The 24,740-nt window shown below is 42.5% G+C and overlaps 1 protein-coding gene across 1 annotated transcript in view; it reads left to right on the plus strand.

The window, feature by feature from the left end:
• Positions 1-24,740, plus strand: part of LOC139385888 (multiple epidermal growth factor-like domains protein 6) — an 87,239-nt gene that overhangs the window by 60,534 nt on the left and 1,965 nt on the right. Inside the window, exons 20-35 of the mRNA XM_071131173.1 lie at positions 1,052-1,183; positions 1,319-1,447; positions 1,618-1,749; positions 2,233-2,361; positions 12,897-13,025; positions 14,136-14,264; positions 14,639-14,767; positions 15,009-15,137; positions 15,533-15,661; positions 15,997-16,125; positions 21,308-21,436; positions 21,725-21,853; positions 22,671-22,799; positions 23,432-23,560; positions 23,869-23,997; positions 24,474-24,602. Coding sequence (XP_070987274.1) covers positions 1,052-1,183; positions 1,319-1,447; positions 1,618-1,749; positions 2,233-2,361; positions 12,897-13,025; positions 14,136-14,264; positions 14,639-14,767; positions 15,009-15,137; positions 15,533-15,661; positions 15,997-16,125; positions 21,308-21,436; positions 21,725-21,853; positions 22,671-22,799; positions 23,432-23,560; positions 23,869-23,997; positions 24,474-24,602 — 2,070 coding nt within the window. The remainder of the gene's footprint in view (positions 1-1,051; positions 1,184-1,318; positions 1,448-1,617; positions 1,750-2,232; positions 2,362-12,896; positions 13,026-14,135; positions 14,265-14,638; positions 14,768-15,008; positions 15,138-15,532; positions 15,662-15,996; positions 16,126-21,307; positions 21,437-21,724; positions 21,854-22,670; positions 22,800-23,431; positions 23,561-23,868; positions 23,998-24,473; positions 24,603-24,740) is intronic.

A 24,740-nucleotide genomic window follows, 5' to 3' on the forward strand; every position in this document is an offset into this window, starting at 1 on the left:
CTTTCGCCTTATGGCAAAAGTGCTGGAAAAGGCATTGTTCGTCACCAAACTGTTCCTGGATGGTTGGGAGAAGTTGCTCTCGGAGGATGTGTTGGTACCATTCTTTATTCATGGCTGTGTTCTTAGGCAAAATTGTGAGTGAGCCCACTCCCTTGGCTGAGAAGCAACCCCACACATGAATGGTCTCAGGATGCTTTACTGTTGGCATGCGTGCAGATGCACTCACACCTGCCTTCTGCCATTCCTGAGCAAGCTCTGTAGTGGTGGTGCCCCGATCCCGCAGCTGAATCAACTTTAGGAGACGTTCCTGGCGCTTGCTGGACTTTCTTGGGCGCCCTGAAGCCTTCTTCACAACATCTGAACCGCTCTCCTTGAAGTTCTTAATGATCTGATAAATTATTGATTTAGGTGCAATCTTACTGGCAGCAATATCCTTGCCTGTGAAGCCCTGTGCAAAGCAATGATGTCGGCACGTGTTTCCTTGCAGGTAACCATGGTTGACAGAGGACGAACAATGATTCCAAGCACCACCCTCTTTTTGAAGCTTCCAGTCTGTTATTCAAACTCAATCAGCATGACAAAGTGATCTCCAGCCTTGTCCTCGTCAACACTCACACCTGTGTTAACGAGAGAATCACTGACATGATGTCAGCTGGTCCTTTTGTGGCAGGGCTGAAATGCAGTGGAAATGTTTTTTGGGGATTCAGTTGATTTGCATGGCAAAGAGGGACTCTGCAATTAATTGCAATTCATCTGATCACTCTTCATTCTGGAGTATATGCAAATTGCCATCATACAAACTGAGGCAGCAGACTTTGCGTAAATTAATATTTGTGTCATTCTCAAAACTTTTGGCCACGACTATAGTATTGGAAGACATCGGTCCACCAATCAGACCTGCTCTTCATCTATTTTAAACCTTTGACCTGAAGTCAGTTAAACTATGTGGTCTTGATGGTCATACAACTCAATTAGGGCTTATCCTGACCAAATGGCCTGACCACCAAAACTGGTCAATAGCTATAGCCCTGAGTTTTCCCTCCCCCCGTAGACTGCCCAGAGGGATTATGGGGGTTGAAGTGCCAGTTCCTATGTAGGGCGTGTGATAACGGAGCTTCCTGCAACAAGCAGACAGGAGTCTGTAACTGCAACCCTGAGTACACAGGACAACTCTGCCAGACTGGTGAGGGAAACAAATAAATGGAAATAGCCTTCAGTCTTGCTAAAGTGAGGATCGAACGGAAAGAGACTGCGAGGGAGAAAGACCTTAGGATAATACTGTGTTATATTTCACCCGGACTATTCCTCTGCTCAACAGTGTGTCCAACAGGGTCCTATGGGCCAGGCTGTGTGAGCACCTGTGTCTGTCACCCTGATGCCAGCTGTGACCATGTCACCGGACACTGCATCTGTCCCCCGGGCCGAACAGGACACGTCTGCACTAAGCGTAAGCACCACCATCACACATACAGCGTGAGTGATCAGACTTCACCACACCCTGACTCTCACCGATACGTCAGTCACACACACACACACACACACACACACACACACACACACACACACACACACACACAGTAGTTTTCTTTACCAACCTGTGTGTGTGTGTGTCCACAGCCTGTGAGGAGGGGTCCTGGGGCTCTGGGTGCTCCAACAGGTGCCAGTGTGCAGACCGAGCCCTGAGTTGTGATGCTGTGACTGGACGCTGTGTGTGTGAGGCTGGCTTCACTGGAGACCACTGTGAACAGAGTAAGACATTTCTTTGGAAATACTGCCATCTTTAGGTAATACACTGTAACACATCTTTGGACCAGATCAAATCAAATGTTATTGGTCACATACACACATTTAGCAGATGTTATTGCAGGTGTAGCGAAATGCTTGTGTTTCAAGCAAGTGTTCTACAGATGTAGGATCTTCATTTTATCACTCTTTAGTTGCTGAGAATTTTCCGGTACCACAGGAAATGCAGATGAGCTTTGTGATTTACATAAATTCACTGAAAACCCACACTAACACACAGTTATATTAATAATATTGCACTTTTCATGTAGCTTACTTTTGGCCAGCTAATAGTCTAACCATCAATAAAGCAAAATTAGGGACTAAACGTTAATATCCCGTTATTTGCCGTGACAAAACACATGTCCTCACAGCAGCAAATGTGTATATATTCTGGCTAGTGATATCTCTGTCTGATGTTGTCCATGTGTCTCTACCATGTTCCCCCAGAGTGTGTGGAGGGCAGCTATGGTTTGGGCTGTGCCCTGGACTGTCAGTGTCAGCACGGGGCTCTGTGTGACCATGTGAGTGGAGCCTGCACCTGCTCCTCTGGATGGACCGGAAGCTTCTGTGAGAAAAGTAAGACTTGTGAAAAAAATGGCATATTCATTACTTTTCAGTTTCTTTGAGATTCATTGAGACAAGCGTAGTTTTGTACACCTGAATTATTTGAGCTAAGTACCAGAAACAATCCATTGTCACTAAATAGTTAGGTAGCCTAGCGTGTTGGGCCAGTAACCAAAACATCGGTCACTAACTACATTTTATCTCTCTAAAATAAAATAAAATGACCTTACAATATATTTAAAACAAAATCATGCCTGTCTTTTCACTAGCCCATGTCATGGTAAAATAATAAAAAATAATAGCTCTATCTTTCACGATGCGTTTTTAATTAAAAAGTTGCTTCAGAAGAATTTCTGAAAATTTAAATATCGCGTTTTGAAATCAAACCCTTCATTTATAGGGTGACAGGTAGCCTAGCGGTTAAGAGTGTTGGGCCAGTAACCGAAAGGCTGCTACTTCAAATCCCCAAGCCGATGAGGTGGAAAAATCTGTCAATGTGCCCTTGAGCATGGCACTTAACCCTAATTGTGCCTGTAAGTCGCTCTGGATAAGCGTGTCTGTTAAATGAACTTATACCAGGCTGTAAAATAAAGCGTAACCCCTCTCTTATGGTCTCTTCTATTGGTCTAGTAATGAAAGTTCTAGTAGAGAAACCACTCAGAATTCACAAACCACCACCCAGTTCTGTGACTAGTGTAACAATATACAGCTAGCTATACAACAGACCTCTACACGGAGGAGAGATTGACAATGAATCTGGTGTCAAGCTGTCTGAAGCGCTTCAATTAAATATGAGTAAGTAATACACTTCTGTTGTGGGACTATTGTCAGTGGTGGAAATAGTACCCAATTGTCATACCTGAGTAAAAGTAAAGATTCCTTAATAGAAAATGACTCAAGTAAAAGTGAAAGCCACCCAGTAAAATACTACTTGAGTAAAAGTCTAAAAGTATTTGGTTTAAATATACTTAAGTATCAATAGTAAAAGTGAAAATAATTTCAAATTGCGTATATTAAGCAAACCACACATTTGTTTTTGTTATTTACGGATAGCCAGGGGCACACTCCAACATGCAGACATAATTTACAAACAAAACATTTGTGTTTGTGTGTCTGCCAGGTCAAAGGCAGTATGGATGACCAAGGATGTTCTCTTTATAAGCGCGTGAATTGGACCATTTTCCTTTCCTGCTATGCATTCACAATGTAGCGAGTACTTTTGGGTGTCAGGGAAAATGTATGGAGTAAATGTACATTATTTTCATTAGGAATGTTTATTTTTTTATTTTTTTATTTCACCTTTAATTAACCAGGTAGGCTAGTTGAGAACAAGTTCTTATTTACAACTGCGACCTGGCCAAGAATAAAGCAAAGCAGTTCGACACATACAACAACACAGAGTTACACATGAAATAAACAAACATACAGTCAATAATACAGTAGAAAAAGTCTATATAGAGTAAGAGGTAAGGCAATAAATAGGCCAAGGTGGCGAAGTAATTACAATATACCAATTAAACACTGGAGTGATTGATGTGCAGAAGATGAATGTGCAAGTAGAGATACTGGGGTGCAAAGGAGCAAGATAAATAAATACAGTATGGGGATGAGGTAGTTGGATGGGCTATTTACAGATGGGCTATGTACAGTTGCAGTGATCTGTGAGCTGCTCTGACAGCTGGTGCTTACAGCTAGTGAGGGAGATATGAGTCGCCAGCTTCAGTGATTTTTGAAGTTCGTTCCAGTCATTGGCAGCAGAGAACTGGAAGGAAAGGCGGCCAAAGGAGGAATTGTCTTTGGGGGTGACTAGTGAGATATACAGTTGGTCGGAAGTTTACATACACTTAGGTTGGAGTCATTAAAACTTGTTTTTCAACCACTCCACAAATTTCTTGTTAACAAACTATAGTTTTGGCAAGTCGGTTAGGTCATCTACTTTGTGCATGACAAGTAATTTTTCCAACAATTGTTTACAGACAGATTATTTAACTTATAATTCACTATATCACAATTCCAGTGGGTCATAAGTTTACATACACTTAGTTGACTGTGCCTTTACACAGCTTGGAAATTCCAGAAAATGATGTCATGGCTTTAGAAGCTTCTGATAGGCTAATTGACATCATTTGAGTCAATTGGAGGTGTACCTGTGGATGTATTTCAAGGCCTACCTTCAAACTCAGTGCCTCTTTGCTTGACATCATGGGAAAATCAAATGAAATCAGCCAATCACCTCAGAAATAAAATTGTAGACCTCCACAAGTCTGGTTCATCCATGAGAGCAATTTCCAAAATGACTGAAGGTACCACGTTCATCTGTTCAAACAATAGGACGCATGTATAAACACCATGGGACCACGCAGCCGTCATACCGCTCAGGAAAGAGAAGCATTCTGTCTCCTAGAGATGAACGTACTTTGGTGCGAAAAGTGCAAATCAATCCCAGAACAACAGCAAAGAACCTTGTGAAGAAACAGGTACAAAAGTATCTATATATATCCAAAGTAAAACAAGTCCTATATCGACATAACCTGAAAGGCCGTTCATCATGGAAGCCACTGCTCCAAAACCGCCATAAAAAAGCCAGACTACGGTTTGCAACTGCACATGGGGACAAAGATCGTACTTTTTGGAGAAATGTCCTTTGGTCTGATGAAACAAAAATAGAACTGTTTGGCCATAATGTCCATCGTTATGTTTGGAGGAAAAAGGGGGAGGCTTGCAAGCCGAAGAACACCATCCCAACCGTGAAGCACGGGGGTTGCAGCATCATGTTGTGGGGGTGCTTTGCTGCAAGAGGAACTGGTGCACTTCACAAAATAGATGGCATCATGAGGTAGGGAAATTATGTGGACATATTGAAGCAACATCTCAAGACATCAGTCAGGAAGTTAAAGCTTGGTCGCAAATGGGTCTTCCAAATGGACAATGAATGACCCCAAGCATACTTCCAAAGTTGTGGCAACATGGCTTAAGGACAACAAAGTAAAGGTATTGGAGTGGCCATCACAAAGCCCTGACCTCATTCCTATAGAAAATCTGTGGGCAGAACCGAAAAAGCATGTGCGAGTAAGGAGGCCTATAAACCTGACTCAGTTACACCAGCTCTGTCAGGAGGAATGGGCCAACATTCACCCAACTTATTGTTGGAAGCTTGTAGAAGGCTACCCAAAACATTTGACACAAGTTAAACAATTTAAAGGCAATGCTACCAAATACTAATTGAGTGTATGTAAACTTCTGACCCACTGGGAATGTGATGAAAGAAATAAAAGCTGAAATAAATAATTCTCTACTATTCTTCTGACATTTCACATTCTTAAAATAAAGTGGTGATCCTAACTGACCTAAGACTGGACATTTTTACTAGAATTAAATGTCAGGAATTGTGAAAAACTGGGTTTAAATGTACTTGGCTAAGGTGTATGTAAACTTCCAACTTCAACTGTACCTGCTGGAGCACGTGCTACAGGTGGATGCTGCAATGTTGGAAACTGTAGTGAAGTAGTGAAGTAAAACTAAAAGTAGTCAAAAATATAAATAGTAAAGTACAGATACCCCCAAAAAACGACTTATGTAGTACTTTAAAGTATTTCTACTTAAAGTACTTTCCACCACTGACTATTGTATTGGTTCCTCCTAGATCGGTCTAATTCTTTGTTAATCTAGCTGTTATAACTACTTTAATGATTAAGGTTTGACAGTTAGTATGATGATCTAAAAACAATCTTGTGCAACTGAGAAGGTATCCCCTTTCCCTTTATCTAGAATCTGTTTAGCCACTCACCGTGGTTTAGTTTTAAACTACCAAGGTAACTTTTCCAGCGAAAAGTCCTGTGTTAGACTCTGGAGGGCGCTGGTGGATGTCTGATGGTCCCTGTGCAGATTCTCACACACATAGTCCAATTACAGTAAAACAAGACCAACTATATGTGCAAATTCCAGAGTAGCTGGTCTCAAGCATGACTAACTCATTGATTTGATTTTGATTAGGCTTTGGCTGAAACGGTCTAATGTAAATGTGTGGTGTAAGATTTAAGTTACCAGTGGTGTTAAATATAGCCTGCTTCATGCGTGAATCACAGTCATGTCACGTTATATCATAAGATACATTAACACACACCATTCTGACCTGTAGGATTTAACATTTCTAGCCATTACAAGCCAATGGTTTCCAACATCATAGACATCAGCCTTAATTGAAATTACCATGGAAACTAAAATATATATATTCTCACTCACTCACTCACTCACTCACTCACTCACTGTTCTGTTTCTAAAGTCTTCCCCCGCCCTTAAATAAGGTGTCCAGTTTCGCCATATTGTACAGGGGCCTCTTCCTTTAGGAGCAGTCAAGAAGTGATTTCTACAAGGCAGCGAGGGCCAGAGTCTCCCCTTCCATGTCTCTATGTCTGTCTGGCTGTGTGGTCTCCTGCCTTGGTTTATAGGCTGACAGGACACAGCGCTTTAACACACAGGCAGGGATCTAGAAATGATCCTCATTACTTCCTTAAAGGGGCAATCAGGGATTGGTATAGGTACATCATTTTTTTATTTTTTTAAACTTTTGAATGAATGACATATAGCCCTTAATTCTTGAAGAATATAACTTTTAAATGCATCATGAGCTTAGTTCAACTGTCAATATAAGATTGTTTTACTCCATTGTTTGTAATACCACATATCAAAGCATGGTTAAAACTATAATTTTGATCTATGGATGGCCATTCCTGACATCCATGAATTTGCGAGTGGTTACATTTTTCCAGCTCCATTGGTCAGTTGTTTACCAAAATCAGTGGTGGGGCCAGTTTGTTGTTTTTCAAATCCCAGATTTCCCCTTTAAAGAGCTGATTTAATCAGCGATGTAGCTAGCAGCACACTAGAGTGTGAGGACTCCCAGTACTGACAATAAACAGAGGCACAATAGGCACAGCACACAACTTAAACCTTGCATCCACAGTGGAAATAGCAGCACAGACCAGGCTAATATCAGATGACACTTCACTTTGGGATTTAGTGGAAACCAAGTGCCCTCTTCTGGTGGAAAGAAGGATTGGCATTGGCGTTTGGCAACCTCAAACCAGGATCCCAATATCTATCTACATATTTGAAATGTGTATGTAAAGGAGAATTCAGATTTTTTTTAAATCCCCCTTCAAATTGCACACAGTTAATTAACCCATTAAGATCATTTGATGATTTGGTTGGTCTCCAATGTAAACTAAGTGCATTTTGTAAATTGATAAAGATGATTTAAGCAATAAGTCACGGGGTGGTGTGGTATATGGCCAATATACCACGGCTATGCGTTTTGCCCAGATACAGCCCATAGCCGTGGTATATTGGCCATATACCACAAACCCCCAAGGTGCCATATTGCTATTATAAACTGCTTACCAACCTAATTAGAGCCGTAAAAATACATGTTTTGGCATACCTGTGATATACGGTCTGATATACAACAGCTGTTAGCCAATCAGCATTCAGGGCTCGAACCACCCAGTTTATAAAACCCTATAACCCTGTAGCTGTGTTGCCTGAAGAGTACAAAGGTTACCAAATTACTAGAGGTCTGCTGGCCAGACAAAATGGGCTGTGGTGGATGTCATGGTGAAATGTACCTCCACATCAACTCACACCCTGGCATCAAACATGACATCAGTCTGGCATCTCTGCCAGCAGCTCAAGGTATAGAGCCATCTGACGAGATGTTGGCCAAATACAACCAGTACTGTACCACCATCACAGAATGAAACAGTACACTGAAAATGTGCTTCCTTCCTGAGTCTTTTGCGCTGCTGGGATGGTGTAAATAAAACTAGGCTGCATTACACACGGCAATGGATATTCTAGCCTTGAGCCCCCGTCTGCTCTGCTCTTGCTGATCCAAACTTTGTGTTGTGCTGCCTGACCAATGGTGTGCTGTGTGGGCCTACAGTGGCAGTTCAGGAGGAGAGTCAAAGAATTCATCCGAAATGTTTTTTTTTATTATTCCAGAAAATACTAATTGAAAATTGACAGTTTATGGTGTTGAAAGTAGGCACATTTGAGAAGGCATAATTAATTTCAACCGTCATTTTAATTAGACTTTACTAACCACAAGAGGGCTTTGTGTTGGAGCCTATTTATTCATATTTAAGAAATAAGACGTATGCCTACCTGTTTGACAGAGGAAATGAGGCTTTAGGCTGCTATATCCATAGATTTCACTGCCAATTCCTCCACCCACCATGCACTCTTTAAGTAGCCTACCTCCGTTTCAGTGAAGGGCTGTTAAATTAAAGCCGAGACTCGAATTGAGGGGGTATGAGAGGGTATGTTATAGGCCTTCCTTATATTCTAGAAAATGGCAAAAAGCACAGGCCTACCCCTTGTTAGCTTACGATTTTGAAGAAAATGAAATAGATCTGATTATATAAAGTGATCTATAACAGGGCTTTGGTCCGGAATGCTTTATGCTAGAAACAAGCTGTAAAATACTGGTAAAAGAAATGACTCCGTTGCATATGGGAATATTATTATTGCGTTTCTTTGAGATTCTGAGGCTGAGCTACAACCTTCTGTAGCCAAGAAGACAACGAATGGACTTTGCTTGGGAAGTAATCTAATTCTGTCATTATCAATTGATTAAGCTATTGACTTTTTGTGTAATAGAAGCTGTTTATACCCAGACAGATTTTAGGGAAACACTTGTGACCTTCTCTCGTTGGGTTAAGCCACGAAAGAAGAGTAGCCAGTAGTTAAAGCTTACAGTTTTCTGCGTTGGTAGGCCTACTCTGTCTGGGGTTGGAAGGTAGCTTTAACTTTTGAAAGTACCATGCTCAGATTCCTAATGACGTCTCAGATTTAATTATTTGCAAACAGGGACAGTTTCATTGCAAACAAAACACACTGATTTGGCATGGGAGAAATATGATAAGATGAACACATAGGCCTCTCTCACTGTCCATTCTTAGCCTGTCATTTGTGTGGTATTAAAACAATTATTTAAACATTTCTGCCAATATGTCAAATTATGTCAAATTGCATATAATATTAATAAAAAGGCTGTTTTTCACAAGCCTGAAAATACAATGACAGAATCACACAATGTTTTTACTATAAAGATCTTTCCACTCCTATTCTTGTCCACAGTGGTCTGTGAACCCACAACCTCCTGGCCCTCTGCGCTATAAACATTCCTGTGTTGCCATGTAATGCTTACAGGATGAAGAACAGTTTCTAAAACTGCATATCTAAGGCTCTGGTCTGTCCAAGAAGTGAGGGTAAATGGTAGGCATGTTCTCTGCTATCCACTTTGTTTTAATTATTATTTGGGGTTTAGGGGAGGGTCACTTGTTTTTTTTTCTTCAAGTGTTCAGGGAGGGTTTAGGTCAAATATATTTAGCTTAAGGGAGGTCCATCCATTTTCATTTCAGAGAGGTCCCATTTTATCCATGTAACCCTCATTATACATCAAGTTCACTCCCTAACAAGAACAGCCAAAGACAGAAAACTGTGAGGTGTTTTGCTAAAACGGCTGTTCTCGAAGCAGTTCGCTATACTCATTGTATCCGAATAGTCTCAGTTTTTGTTCCAGTGCAGCCAAAAGTCAACAGTGCGAAGCACTAGGTAGGATATGCTTTGATTGAAACAAAATACAAGAAAGGCTAATAGTTTGTAACACCATCGGCTCTAATTCACTTAGAAACAGTCATTCAAGAAGATCTAAATGCATATTCCCACGAAACTGATTGAGGTCAAATGATTGGCAACGAGCTGCAAAAAATAACACTCAAACTGAAACTGGACAGTTTTATCTCCACATTCAAAGACTCAATCATAGACACTTTTACGGACACTTGTGGCTGCTTGGCGTGATGTATTGTTGTCTCTACCGTCTTGCCCTTTGTGCTGTGCCTAGCAATGTTTGTACCACGTTGTGCTGCTGCCATGTTGTGTTGTTTTCTTAGGACTCTCTTTATGCAATGTTGTGGTGTTTGCCTAGTTAAATAAAGGTTCAATTAAAAAAAGGTTGGACATTTCACGGATAAAACGTGAATAATTATAATTCACGATTGACAGTGATGGCCTATTTTGAAAATAGGTAAGATAGGACCATTTTTTAATATCATGTACACCAGATAGGTGCAGTGAAATGTGTTCTTTTTACAAATATAATGCATCTGTCCGTACAAACTTTGATTGAGAAATTAAGACATCATTGGAAAAAAAGTTTGCGCTCCAGCACCTAAAAAAATAGCACTGTACCACAGACACACAGCACCACAGACACACAGCACCACAGACACACCGCACCACAGACACACCGCACCACAGACACACCGCACCACAGACACACCGCACCACAGACACACAGCACCACAGACACACAGCACCACAGACAACCAGCACCACAGACACACAGATGGATCCATGGCAGTATCTTCCCTGCTCAGGCTGTAATGAGACAGTATAACTTTATAGTAGAACCACCACAAAGGCAGATTACTGTGGCAGCATGGGAAAATATAGCATGATCCCCAGATCCATTTGTACGGTCTTGACTACTCCTATGCTTTGGTCATGTTTAGCATGGCAATGGCCATAGGTGTCAGCAAGACAGCACAAACAGTTCTGGGACCAGGCTAAGAAAAAATGCACGGCGAGGCCAAAAGTCAGACTCTGTCTTCGTGTATTTCCCAATAGAAGGCTAGGTACAATGGTACTACTCTATGTAAATGAGAGGGGTTATTTGGCATAGGGTCAATTGGAACAAGGGATATGTTCAGACTGGGAAGCAGCCAGTGCCAGGCTTCCCCACACACCACCAGGGCTGAAAGGAGGTGTGTCCTACTGCATCTGTTAATCAATCAGAAACGCAGTCAAGCGAGCGCAGCTTTTATCTAAACAAAGACATAAATGATGCTGTGCCTGTGTTGTAGTAACTGCTCTTAACATACAAACTGATAGTAAGTGTTGTCATTAGAGCTGTTGCTCTGTGATCTTGTACTTTTCAGTGACAAATTGAGCAATCAACGAGAATCGCAAAGTAAACACGGGCATTCCTGTCTGTTTCACGGTTTAGTTGAGCTTATAGGCAATGTTTACAGCACATTGGAAAAGCCCCCTCTACATCCCCCCACACAGGGTTTTTCCATAACAGCCCTGGTGGACCTGTTCTGGGCCATAGACAATGTGTTTACTAAACTCCATGGTTGTCCATTGACTCCACAGACATTTTCAACTATCAGCCCCCCCCCCCCCCCCCCCACCCCCCACCCCCCGCTCTCTCTCTCAATGAATGGAAAACAGACCCGGGACACTGGCATTGCTGAACACCAGCAGTGGGAACAGAACTGTGTGTGTGTGTGTGTGTGTGTGTGTGTGTGTGTGTGTGTGTGTGTGTGTGTGTGTGTGTGTGTGTGTGTGTGTGTGTGTGTGTGTGTGTGTGTGTGTGTGTGTGTGTGTGTGTGTGTGTGTGTGTGTGTGTGTGTGTGTGTGTGTGTGTGTGTGTGTGTGTGTGTGTGTGTGTGTGTGTGTGTGTAGTGGTGGAAAAAGTACCCATTTGTCATACTTGAGTAAAAGTAAAGATATTTTAAAGGAAACGACTCAAGTAAAAGTGAAAGTCACCCAGTAAAATACTACTTGAGTAAAAGTCTAAAAGTATCTGGTTTTAAATATACTTAAGTATCAAAAGTAAAAGTATTCATAATTTCAAATTCCTTACATTATGCAAACCAGAAGGCACAATTTGTTTATTTACGGATAGCCCAGGGCACACTACAACACTAAGACATTAATTTACAAACAAAGCATTTGTTTATTGAGTCTGCAAGATCAGAGGCAGTAGGGATGACCAGGGATGTTCTCTTGATAAGTGTGTGAATTGGACCATTTTCCTGTCAACAAGTAACTAGTACTTATGAGTGTCAGGGAAAATGTATGTAGTAAATAGTACATTATTTTCTTTAGGAATGTGAAGTAAAAGTAATAGTTGGCAAAAACAGAAATAGTAAACAAAAGTACAGAATCCCCCAAAAACGTGAAAGTATTTTTACTCAAGTACTTTACACCACCGTGTATGTCTATGCACTATCTACTGGGTGTGGGTGCGCAGTAACCTGGCTTTGTTTTGGGGCTGGGTTCCTAGGCCTTGACGACAGGCCTGTGGACTCAGCAGGTGTTCTAATTACCAGTCCTTGGTGTGTGTGTGTGCCCCTCTCTCCCACCCCTTCTGAGGGGCGGCCCGGCCCCCGTGTCTCCGCAGGCTTTGATGTGGCACGGACACTCCTCACATGTGGGACATGAGCTCACTTAACGAATGCATACGCTCCACAAATGAACAGCTAGACCAGGGTACTGCAATTTGATATGGTATTTTTGGTAGGTGGTAAGACAGAGATGAGAGAGGTCAGACAGAGAGAGAAAGAGAGAGGGAAAGAGACAGAGAAAGACACAGAAAGAGAGAGAGGGAGAGTTGGCATCCTAACCCTTTTCCTTCCCTCTGTATGTGTGTAAAGCTGGAAGGCCCTTACCAGAGGGTGTTTTATCTTGGCTTGCAGTGTGCCCGGACGGGTTTTACGGTCTTGACTGTGGCCAGATGTGCGAGTGCAGGAACGGTGCCCACTGCCACCACATCACAGGAGCCTGCCTCTGCACCCCTGGCTGGTCGGGACCACACTGCATTCTGGGTATGGAAGCCACATCATTAAAACGGGGTGTGAGGGAGCCTCTACCAGTCCATCACAGCCTCCTCTCACCCTAAATACCATCTCCCATGTGTTCGAGAACAATTATCTGTTTAATGATACCCTGCCAATTCCTTTTTTAGGGATGCGTAAGGGGTGGGAGGGATGTAGGGGGGCTGATAGGATACCCCTCCAGCGTACACCGTTAATTGGGTCAGATTCTGGATAAATGCATCCACGTGTTTATAGCGATGCATTTAAAGGAGTTACTTGGCAAAGCTCTTTTAGGAGCATCAGTTTTACCCTCGGTACTCTCATGCAAAGTCTCTATCCACTGCTCCACAAAGTCTTCATGCCGTTTTAATGGATCTAGTGAAATACCCTCTTAAAGATCAGACTATGTCATTTTCAAGTCTTATTCGAGAGGGCCTGGTCTCCCCAAAGCATGTTTTGTGGTCCTGGTGACCCAAAGCCAAGAGTCAGCCCAAACACACTTGCATGACTTAATGTAATTTAATTTCAGACATCGATCATTAGTGACTAGTTTAGATAGGTAAAGTAAATGTGATCTATGCAAACGCAAAAATATATATTGGCCATATCTCAAGCAAGAAATACAAGGCAAGTACATTCAAGCCATATCTCTCCATAGAGCAGGCATGTTCGTGCTTTAGTCAACCGCTCCATCGTGTCCCTTTTCATTCTTATGTATATGTTAGACAATGAATGACAAAAGGAATTGGCTAAACCACATCTTTTCCCGTTACATAAATCTGATCACCATGTTGCAGGATTGCATTCCTGCAATGCAGTATATTTAAACTTGTAGTGTGTTTGAGGTTTTAAAAGGCTTCTGAAGTTTGTAATTTCAGACTTGATTTTCCCTTATGAAGAATGTATCATCCCCTACAAAAATGTCCATTAATTATAATCCACATAATAATTCACATTTCCTGTTGCTGAAAGATTATTTTCCTCCTGTAGCAATCTTGCTCAAATTAAGATCCTACATTTATATATCTGTGTCGGGCAGACCACTTCATGTTGAGTGCTATAAAATGCTGACTTGTATTTAACTATATGACTGTGTATCCTGTCCTGTGTGGGAGGCAGCCTGCCCTGAGGGTGGTTTTGGGAAGAACTGCAGCCGGAGCTGTGAGTGTCAGAACGGGGCCACCTGTGATCACGTCAGCGGCCGCTGCAGCTGTGGAGCCGGATGGACCGGAGCCAGCTGCCAAGAGGGTGAGTGGCTCATCGGTCAACCCAGTATAGGGCCCAGTCTGACCTTAAACTAACCTTAACCTAACCCAGGACATAAGGAGCTCTGCATGGAACTGAAATCTATCTTCTACCAGAATATCTTTACGTAAAACATTCCCGAAAACAGTGATGGGTGATTATTATCGATTTTATTCCAATTACGATGAAATATCACAACAGTTGGTGAGTGTATGAATACACTGTTTATTGTATGTGTGTTTGGTCGGTGTAAGTTGTTTTAGAACAAACTCAGTGCAGCCTAACTGAATCCGAATCATAATTTCTATATGTCTGAATCGTATTGAACAATGACATCCACTTATTAAACTTCTGTCTGTGTGTGTTACTGTGTTCAGCCTGTTCTGCTGGGAGGTATGGAGAGGACTGTTCCCAGCTGTGTATGTGCCAGCATGGAGGCTTTTGTGACAGCGTGACTGGCCAGTGTTCCTGCCCCAGAGGGTGGACCGGAGCAGCCTGCGAGCTGGGTGAGTCCCCCCCTCTGCCCCTGGAGGTCAGATCAAACAGAGGAGTGAGGGCATTCATAGCTGTACTCACTTTGGTCCAAATCTAACCTGGGATCGAATTACTGTGCAAAACTCCCATTGACATCATTGCATGATTTACTAGAAAGCCAGAGTCAGGAACATGGTTTCCTGGTTAGGATTCCGCTCATTGTGTGGTGGATATATTGTGTGATCTGAGGCCTCTGTTCTCTGCCTCTCCTAGACTGTGGGGAGGGGCACTATGGAGAGGGGTGCACACAAACCTGCAGCTGTCAGAACGGAGGGACATGTGACAGAGTGACTGGGGGGTGTAGCTGTCCCCCTGGCTGGACTGGAGAGCACTGTCAGACAGGTGACCTGTGACATCACTGCTTCCAAATGCAAGGGATGCATCCCAATAGTTTAGACTGGGTCCCTACCTCATCTCTTTGGATCGGTGAAAGCAATCTGTCAGAAGCCAATGTAGAGATATGTTTTTTGCTACCCTGTTCTTGCAGATCAGTGTTGATGAAGGAAATTAGTTGAGGAAAGAAAGCCACTAATGACTATTGAGATATACTCAAATGCCTATTTCCTCCTCCAATTGGGTCATGTTCTAAAGGGAGAAAACGTTTTGAAACACAATAAAATGGGAAAGTCCTACCTGTACTTGTCCAATAAGAACGCAGATTTTTGTTTTCAGACCGTTTCTAAAACATATTGCTACGTTGTGCCCTACTGAACACCACCCATGTGTCTGTGCTGCAGCGTGCCCAGGCGGTCTCCATGGAAAAGGGTGTGAGCAGAGGTGTCAGTGCGACCACGGGACAAGCTGCCACCATGTGACAGGCAGGTGTGAATGTCACCCAGGATGGAGAGAGGCCCGGTGCGACAAACGTGAGTGTGACTTGGACAGGGGCCAGAAAGGGCCACTTTGGAAACAACACATCAACTCATGCATTCTTTTGTTTTACTATGAGAGGTCAATTACCGTAGAAAAAAATGTTACGTTACTTTTTAAAATCCATCCGTTTTATTTGAATAAATACCTGGGACTGAGATAGATACATTTAGTTTGTGGTTAAATCACGAATTGATTTTTGATTTTGAATTGTCATTATAAGGAAGGTTCATCTTTATTTAAACAAGACAGTTGTACACATAACAAACTATTCACTGTTTAAAGTGAATATACCTTAGTTAGTGATGAATGTGTGTCTGATGTGCCCCAGCCTGCCTGCCTGGGGTCTACGGTGCTTCCTGTGCCCAGCGGTGTCAGTGTCAGTCTGGGGTGTCCTGCCACCACGTTACTGGGACATGTGGCTGCCCTGCTGGTCTCACTGGGAACGGCTGTGAGGAGAGTAAGAGCACATCACTATCACGTACCACCCTCTCTTTAAAACACACACACCCCACACCATCCCGCCTCTCCTCTCCCCCCTCTCCCTCACACACTCAGCAGACATCTGATAAACGTTACACTCGGGTTGCCAAGTAAAACAAGAGACATTGTTTTTGTCTCCTGGGTGGATAAGGGCATTTGGAAGGCAGACATGCATAATGACAGCGCTGTAATTGCCTCTTTAGTCTGGAGTGGTTTCTTATCTGTCCTACACGCTGCCTCAGTAAGTGCTGTGGTTTCAGCAGAGAGAGAGGGAGAGAAAAAACATGTTTGTTTCATAGATTTATCTTCCCTTGTGTGAGTATCTGAGTCTGTGAACTACTGCATTGTCTGAGTGTGAATGGGTATTTGAATGTGAGTGAGTGCTTACATTATATTATGTCTGCAGCAGAGATTGGGTTTGGAAATCCATGTACAAGCATACATACACCATGTTGAGTGTTGTAGTGCATGCGTGTGCATGTGTGTGCGCGCGCATGCGTACCTCTATGTCCATCTCCTCCAGTCTTTATTGTACATGCTTGTGTCTCCTGCAGCGTGTCCATCAGGTGTGTTCGGACTTTACTGTAGCCAGATGTGCCAGTGTTCTGGGGACCATGAGCAGTGTCACCCTGTCACTGGAAGGTGTACCTGTCTACCTGGTTACTACGGCAACCGTTGTGAACTCAGTAAGTAGTGACTACTGTTGGGTAGTCTACTGCTGTGAACAGATTTTTGTTTTAAATTATTCCGTGGCTTCAACAATGGAATCGCAGTGCACTATGCAAAGACTGAGTTTGAATAAGTGTACTGTCTGTCTTTGTCTGTCTGCCCCTGTCTCACTTTCTCTGTCTCGCTCTCTCTTTTGTCTCTCTCGCTCTTTGTTTCTTCGTGCAGGACAAACTAAAAATAGCTCCGGGTTAATTTATGGTTGTGGTAACTGTAAACTCTGATTGGTGATTCATTTGTATTTTGGTCCATTAACATTAGTATTTTCCAAAAGTACAAATTAAAATGTCAAAAAGGTGTTTGTTAGTTTATCATACCCACTCTATTGAAATACACAATTTAAAAGCCAAATTCATAAAGAATAATACGCAGCAACAATATGCAGTAACTTACTTTGAAGAGATGGTGATTGGGTCTAAATCGGTATTTAAAAGTCAGTGCCCTTGTCTTTAACTGCCATTTCCCTGAAAGTCAGACTCTTCCCACTAGCAAACACATTTTTCTAAGCTTCAGAAGCATCTTTATTCACCACATTTTGTGTGGTTATCCTTAGACATAATCTCCAGACTCATACAGTGCCTTCAGAAAGTATTCACACCCCTCGACTTTTTCCACATTTTGTTGTGCTAGGTGGGATGAAAGCTAACAAGACTACCTAGCCAACTAGCTAGCTAGCTCACTCACAAGACTAGCCAAGTTAGCTGCGTTGTTACTTGCATGCGATTGGCTGTGGCACACAGCCTGGGAGACAGAGCTAGCTATCAGGCATTGTTCAGGGTTTAGATGCCCCTCGAGCTCTTAGCGAAAGGTAATGCACATTTAGCTGGCTAACATTATAACTGATAATGAGCTCCAAACACAAATGTAAGCATGATGTTAGCATGAAATGTAGCATGTAACAAATTGACAGTTTAGTCACGGAAATTAGGCTTCTCCAGGCTCTGATGCTGCTGATGATCATTAGCAGCCTACCAAACTTGCTAACTGCCTGGTACTCAGCACTCCATTATCCCTCTAATCACTCTGACATCACCTCATGCAGCCTAGCCCATAGGCCTATATGTTTTGATAAGGTTTGTATCACAACTAAAGTGGACAAATAACTTCTTAAAATTAAGCACATTAATCTGCTTTACAAGGGGTGTAGGCATACATGAGCAGCGTGTGAGTTTCAAGTTTGGGGAAGATCATTTTCAGCATCATTTTTACCTTTATAATAAAAGCATTACATGCATAATCACGTTTGTGGTCCGTTTTGATAGTGGTGTTTTCACGCTAATGGAACATTCACGCTTATAACCTACGCATCGCTGCGCTTATAATGGGAAGAAATAGACTAATAGTTTGTCAACATTTTAAGCTAAACGTTCTGATCTGTTGCGTAAGCCTCAGATAAAAACATTTTGTTGATGCTAGTGGTTGTATTAATTTGGGATCTAATCGCATCCCACAGCTGTCCCAGACTGTTTGGAATATGTATTTCTCGCACAGAACATAATAGGACAACTTTTGTACTATGGGGATAGTAGCTTGACATATGCTAGTGCTTTTGTTGTTCGTTAGGCGTACTCATCTTGTTGGCTGACAAAAAGTAAACGTGGACAGTTCTTCCAATATCTTCAATATGCACCTCGGAATTGGATAAGGAAGCTCACAGTTGCATCCGGATATGTCTGTCTTCACTTGTAGCCTGTGAGAAAGACCAGATCGGGTGATGGAGAGAGGTGTGAGTGAGAAGTGCCTCTGAGCAGGCAGCACTCAGGGAGAAGGGCTGCAAAAGGCATTGGTTTTTTAGGGTGCATTATGACCACACAAAGGGCATGCCGCCGGGAAATTTCAGGCATTATCAAGTGCTTCTCAAATTGTGAATGAGAGACTGACAAAGTGTATTGCCTGTGCAAAAACAAATCAGAGCAACTTTTTTCAAATCATCATTAGAGTTGCATCATGCAGCCTTACAATGTATTAACAATTAAAACATATAGCCCAACGTTTGTAAAACAACTAAAGTTACATTAGTAATGCTAAATTAAGCACATAGGAGTACTTATTTCTTTGTTAACCGATCAACACAGAATAGCCGCATGTGCGCACTCCCTCAAATCGTTTGGAGAAAATATCCTTTCTATTTTATTCAGCTTTTTTCAATTGTATTCTTCATACTATAAAATAATATAAAATAATGCCATGGAATTCAAAGCAAATCTTGTCTGCTAAATGAACTAGTGGAGTCCAGAGTGGCGCAGCGGTCTAAGGCACTGTATCTCAGTGCTTGAGGTGTCACTACAGACACCCCGGTTCAAATCCAGGCTGTATCACAACTGGCCATTATTGGGAGTCCCATAGTGCGGCGCACAATTGGCCCAGGGTAGGCCATCATTGTAAATAAGAATTTGTTCTTAACTGACTTGTCTAGTTTTAAAAAATTAAAGCTGACATCCATATGGCATAGCCAGATCAGGACAACTCAGAGTATGGAATTCTGTTCTTCTGAAAGAGACTACATTTTCTTCACATCATGTTTCTTTAGACCTGTCTAAAATAAATAATGGATTTATTGTGATGGTGTAGGCTATATTACATGGATTTATTAGACTATTAGATATCAGTGGCTTGTAGGCTATGTTTGGAAGCCAGGAGATGCTAAATGTGTTTATGTTACTTAATGGTCAATTACAGTGAGACCTACAGTTATTTGCTTGACAATCATCGGCTGACGACATTTTGTGACCGCCAAAGCCCTAGTAGCAATCAATAAAAACGTGGAGTGCCTTCAGAAAGTATTCAACCTCTTGACCTTTTCCACATTTGTGTTACAAACTGGCATTAAAATGGATTTAATTGTCATTTTGGTCAACGATCTACACAAAATACCCTAAGGTCAAAGTGGAAGAAAATTGAGAAAATGTAAAAAGATTATGAAAATAAAACAATAATACATCTAATTTACATAAGTATTCAACCCCCTGAGCCAATACATGTTAGAATCACCTTTGGCAGTGATTACAGCTGTGAGTCTTTCTGGGTAAGTCTCTAAACGCTTTGCACAGCTGAATTGTACAATATTTGCATATTATTATTTTTTTAATTCTTCAAGCTCTGTCAATTTGGTTGTTGATCATTGATAGCCAGCCATTTTCAGCCAAGTCTTGCCATAGATTTTTAAGCTGATTTAAGTCAAACTGTAACTAGGCCACTCAGGAACATTCAATGTCATCTTGGTAAGCAACTCCAGTGTATATTTGGCCTTGTGTTTTAGGTTATTGTCCTGCTGAAAGGTGAATTTGTCTCCAAATGTCTGCTGGAAAGCAGGCTGAACCAGGTTTTCCTCTAGGATTTTGCCTGTGCTCTATTCTGTTTGATTCTCGCTAATGTGTTGGATTTGCCCCAAACATAACACTTTGTGTGTTGGGTATTGACATTATGGGGTATTGTGTGTTGGGTATTGACATTATGGGGCATTGTGTGTTGGGTATTGACATTATGGGGTATTGTGTGTTGGGTATTGACTTTATGGGGTATTGTGTGTTGGGTATTGACATTATGGGGTATTGTGTGTTGGGTATTGACATTATGGGGTATTGTGTGTTGGGTATTGACTTTATGGGGTATTGTGTGTTGGGTATTGACATTATGGGGTATTGTGTGTTGGGTATTGACATTATGGGGTATTGTGTGTTGGGTATTGACATTATGGGGTATTGTGTGTTGGGTATTGACTTTATGGGGTATTGTGTGTTGGGTATTGACTTTATGGGGTATTGTGTGTTGGGTATTGACTTTATGGGGTATTGTGTGTTGGGTATTGACTTTATGGGGTATTGTGTGTTGGGTATTGACTTTATGGGGTATTGTGTGTTGGGTATTGACATTATGGGGTATTGTGCGTTGGTCAGTGACATTTTTTGTTGTTCTCAACTTAATCCATTTTAAATTCAGGCTGTCACACAACAAAATGAGGAACAAGTCAAGGGGTGTGAATATTTTCCAAAGGCACATAGGGAATTGTTAATATGTTGTCAAATGTTTATTCTAGATGACACATAATAAAAAATGGTGGGGGGAATGGGCTTCCATAGTTTTACGTGGCTCAGTGCAGCTGACAGGTGGCAACTACTGCGACAATTTCAGAAAGTAACAGGCTGTTAGTTGCAAAACTAAATAAAACACATTTTAAATATATAAAAATGTCTATACATTTCAGCTGTTTCAAAAACGTTGTATTTGCTATTACCATTTATACTGTAGTATGTTGTGTTGTGTTGAGGTCAACGAGAAGATTCTGTTTACAGTGCTGTCGGGCGAGCACTCAAGACGTCATAATTTCGCAAGTTTACCCAACAGTATTGACTCTCGAGATTCAATAGCTCTTGAGAACCTCTTGAAAATGTTAAAACAGCCTCTGTCTCTGTCTCTCTCTCTCCCTACCCCAGTGTGTCGAGAGGGATCATATGGGCCAAACTGCAAGGCCAGATGTAAGTGCAACAATGGTGGTCACTGTGACACTAAAACAGGGACCTGTGAGTGCCCACCTGGCTTCCTAGGAGCTGACTGCAGCATTGGTAAGTCTGCTGCACACCTGTCATGGGTGAAAATGAACCGTCTTTGACAAGTCATCTTCTGACTATGAATCAGAGTCTTCTATAAAGAATAAAGATATACAGAGTGTTCTGCTAGGAATCAGTCTGAAGACAGTTGGGATTAGACATGATTAGACAGATGAACGCGAGGGCTAGATTCCACTTGTTGAGTCATTCCTAATCTGATTACTTTAAGGAACGGAGGAAGAAAAGAAGCTGCACTTTTAGATCAATGGAATGGTGCCTTCATGTCTTTCTTCGTACTGACAGGTTGTCCGGCTGGGCGCTATGGGAAGGACTGTGCCCGTCTGTGTTCTTGTGGGGAGAGAGGTCAGTGCCACCCTGTGACTGGGAGGTGTATCTGCGCCCCAGGCAAAATCGGGCAGTCCTGCCATCAAGGTAATAATTACTTTTACCTCATAACTAACCTTATGTCTATGGGCCATTGAGGATGTAAAGACCAGCTTTTGGTCCCAGTCTGTCACTGTTTGTCATGCACCAGTAAATGTTTGTAGCAGGCTATGATCTCATCAAGAACACAGAGTCTGATTGGCAACTGGGAATCCACCAACCCAACCAACCAACCAACCAACCAAATTAGCTTTCCTTATGTATTTAGTTAACAAATTCTCAATTTCCTCAATAAAAAAGTATCAATAATCAGAGGCTCTTATTTTCCTTGAGAACAGAGGTAGGGTTCTTGAGTTCCCTAATCTCGCCGTTTATCAGCAGTTCCTCTGGACTGCAAACGGGAGTTTCCATCCATTCTAGATGATGGTGTTCGTAAGCACTCTGCTCTCCTAGTGCGCACCATACGTCTGTGGACGTGCCACTGCTTATGTTCCTGTGTTGAATGTTTACAGAGACCTATAAGTAGCTCGTTTTCCATGTTCCGTGTCGATGGCGTTGGCGAGGAAACAAATAAATAAACAGGGGAATCAAAGTGATTCGCTTATTGTTTTCCCAATCTAAATTACCCAGAGAAACATGACTATTCTTTTATATCGCTGCCAAGGGAGACCACTTTGCCATCTCGCTAATTAACTGTTTCTTAAATAAACGTGTGCTTGTATGTTGCTGTTTGTGTGTGTATGTTTAACTGTGTGGTAGGCTCACTGCTGGCTGGGTAGCTAAAGAACAGAACTACATGTCATGCTGGCCTTGGTAGTGCTGTGATGATGATTACTACAATCTAAAGCCTTTGCTGTTCCTCCAGCCTGCCCTAGGGGGCGCTATGGCCTGCAGTGCAGGAACACATGTGTGTGTCAGAACGGCGCGCTGTGTGAGCCCAGGGACGGGAGCTGCAGGTGTGGGCTGGGCTGGACGGGACCACGCTGTGAGACAGGTAACCTCAGGATAACATCAACACAACATCAGGATAACGTCAGTATAACGTTAGGTTAAAAGTAGCCTGGCAGGGCAAAGGGTCAGCGGAGTTTAATTGTGGTTCAGTACTACATTAGTTTATCCTGTAGGAGTATTGTCAAAGTTGCTTAGTTGAAGTTAAAGTTTTGTTACTCTCTTTGTTACAACATGGAAACAATGTTCGATGACCCAACAGCCTTGACAAAACAATGAAGACTTGTGTTATTATGAATAGTAGCTACTATTGTAGCTACTACTGTGAGCACAGTAACTTCCCATATCCCTGGTTTACAGTGTGTCTCTATGTTGATATTAGGTAATTCCACTGTTAATGTGTGCAGTATCAGTTACAAGTCACAGGAGGCTGCTGAGGGGAGGACGGCTCATAATAATGTCTGGAATGGAGTGGATAGAATGGTATCAAACACATGCAAACCACGTTATGTGTTTGATACCATTGCATTTATTCCATTACAGCCATTACTATGAGCCCTTCCTCCACAATGAATGTGCCACCAGCCACCTGTGGTACACATACAGACAGAAGGTATGTTGGTTGTGAGTGTTGTGTTGTTGTTACTGTATGTCTCTACCATATGTCTGTTTGTCCAGCGTGTGTCCAGGGGAAATATGGACCGGACTGTGCACTGGACTGTCCCTGCCAGAACAACGGGACATGTGACCGCTTCACTGGCTGTTGCAGCTGCACGGCCGGACACTACGGACACTCTTGTGAACACTGTACGTTGGATTTTTGTAATTATAGTTAGGGCAGGGAGTTTTTCCTCACCATGTGACCTGTCCAGGATAAACTCCTGACCCTGTATTTCTAATGAAAGAGCTGGGTTGTGTTCATGTGGGCACCCAATGTTTCAAAAAAGAAATTGTACAAAAAAATGAGCGTTTCTTACTGGTAGTCCCTCCTTGTTTCAATCTGTTTTCTAACATTTGATGCCAATTGAACATGCCCCTGATTGTGATGATGGGTTGTGCTCTTGTATGAGACACTAACAACAAAGCCTTTTCCTGTGTTGTCATCCTGTCCCCAGTGTGTCCCTCAGGCTTCTTCGGACAGAACTGTGCCCGTCCGTGTGTTTGCCAAACGGGACAGACATGTGATCATGTGACGGGCCGGTGTGTGTGTCTGCCTGGCTACCATGGTTCCCAGTGTCAGAGACGTGAGTACTGGATGACAGAGGAGAAGATCACACAATCTGATTCACACTCTGTTCTCATATAGAGACAGGAAGGTCAGCACTTCAGTTCTCTTTAATAACAGAAAAGCCATACGTGTGTGCATATTACAAACATACTGTATTGTGTGTGTATGTGTGTGTGCATGTATGAATACGAGCATATGTTGGCAGAGGTGGTTATTTAATGAGAGGCAGGTGTTTCCTGGCTGCCACTGCAGAGACGGGCTGTTTGATGCATTCCTGTTACATCTCTGTGGCCTCCTGCCTGCTCTGGGCTCCTCAATGTGAGGGCCTTCATGCCCACTTCAGCCCCAGCAGGAGAGCACTGAGCACTGCAGAGCAGCTGCAAGACAGCCAGATAGTTTACCCCCTCTAATGAAGTAATAGAGACAGACCTGTGTGTGTGTGTGTGTGTGTGTGTGTGTGTGTGTGTATCTCACTGTGTGTGTCTGTCCCAGGGTGCGAGGTTGGCAGGTTTGGGGAGGGCTGTCAGCAGTCATGTGACTGCGTCGGGGGAGCCCCCTGTCATCCAGCCACGGGACAGTGTCTCTGCCCCCCGGGGAAGACTGGACAGAGATGTGAAAAAGGTACGACCTCCTCTACCCTGCAACGGCGCTCTGTTTCTTACAGTACTGTATCTTAGATATGCCTTTTGTGTATGTATTATATGCCTTTACCCAATAGAAAAACAACTTGTCATTTACTGTATTTAAATCGGCCATTTT

This window comes from Oncorhynchus clarkii, chromosome 27 (genome assembly GCF_045791955.1).
Source record: "Oncorhynchus clarkii lewisi isolate Uvic-CL-2024 chromosome 27, UVic_Ocla_1.0, whole genome shotgun sequence".
NCBI lineage: Eukaryota > Metazoa > Chordata > Actinopteri > Salmoniformes > Salmonidae > Oncorhynchus > Oncorhynchus clarkii.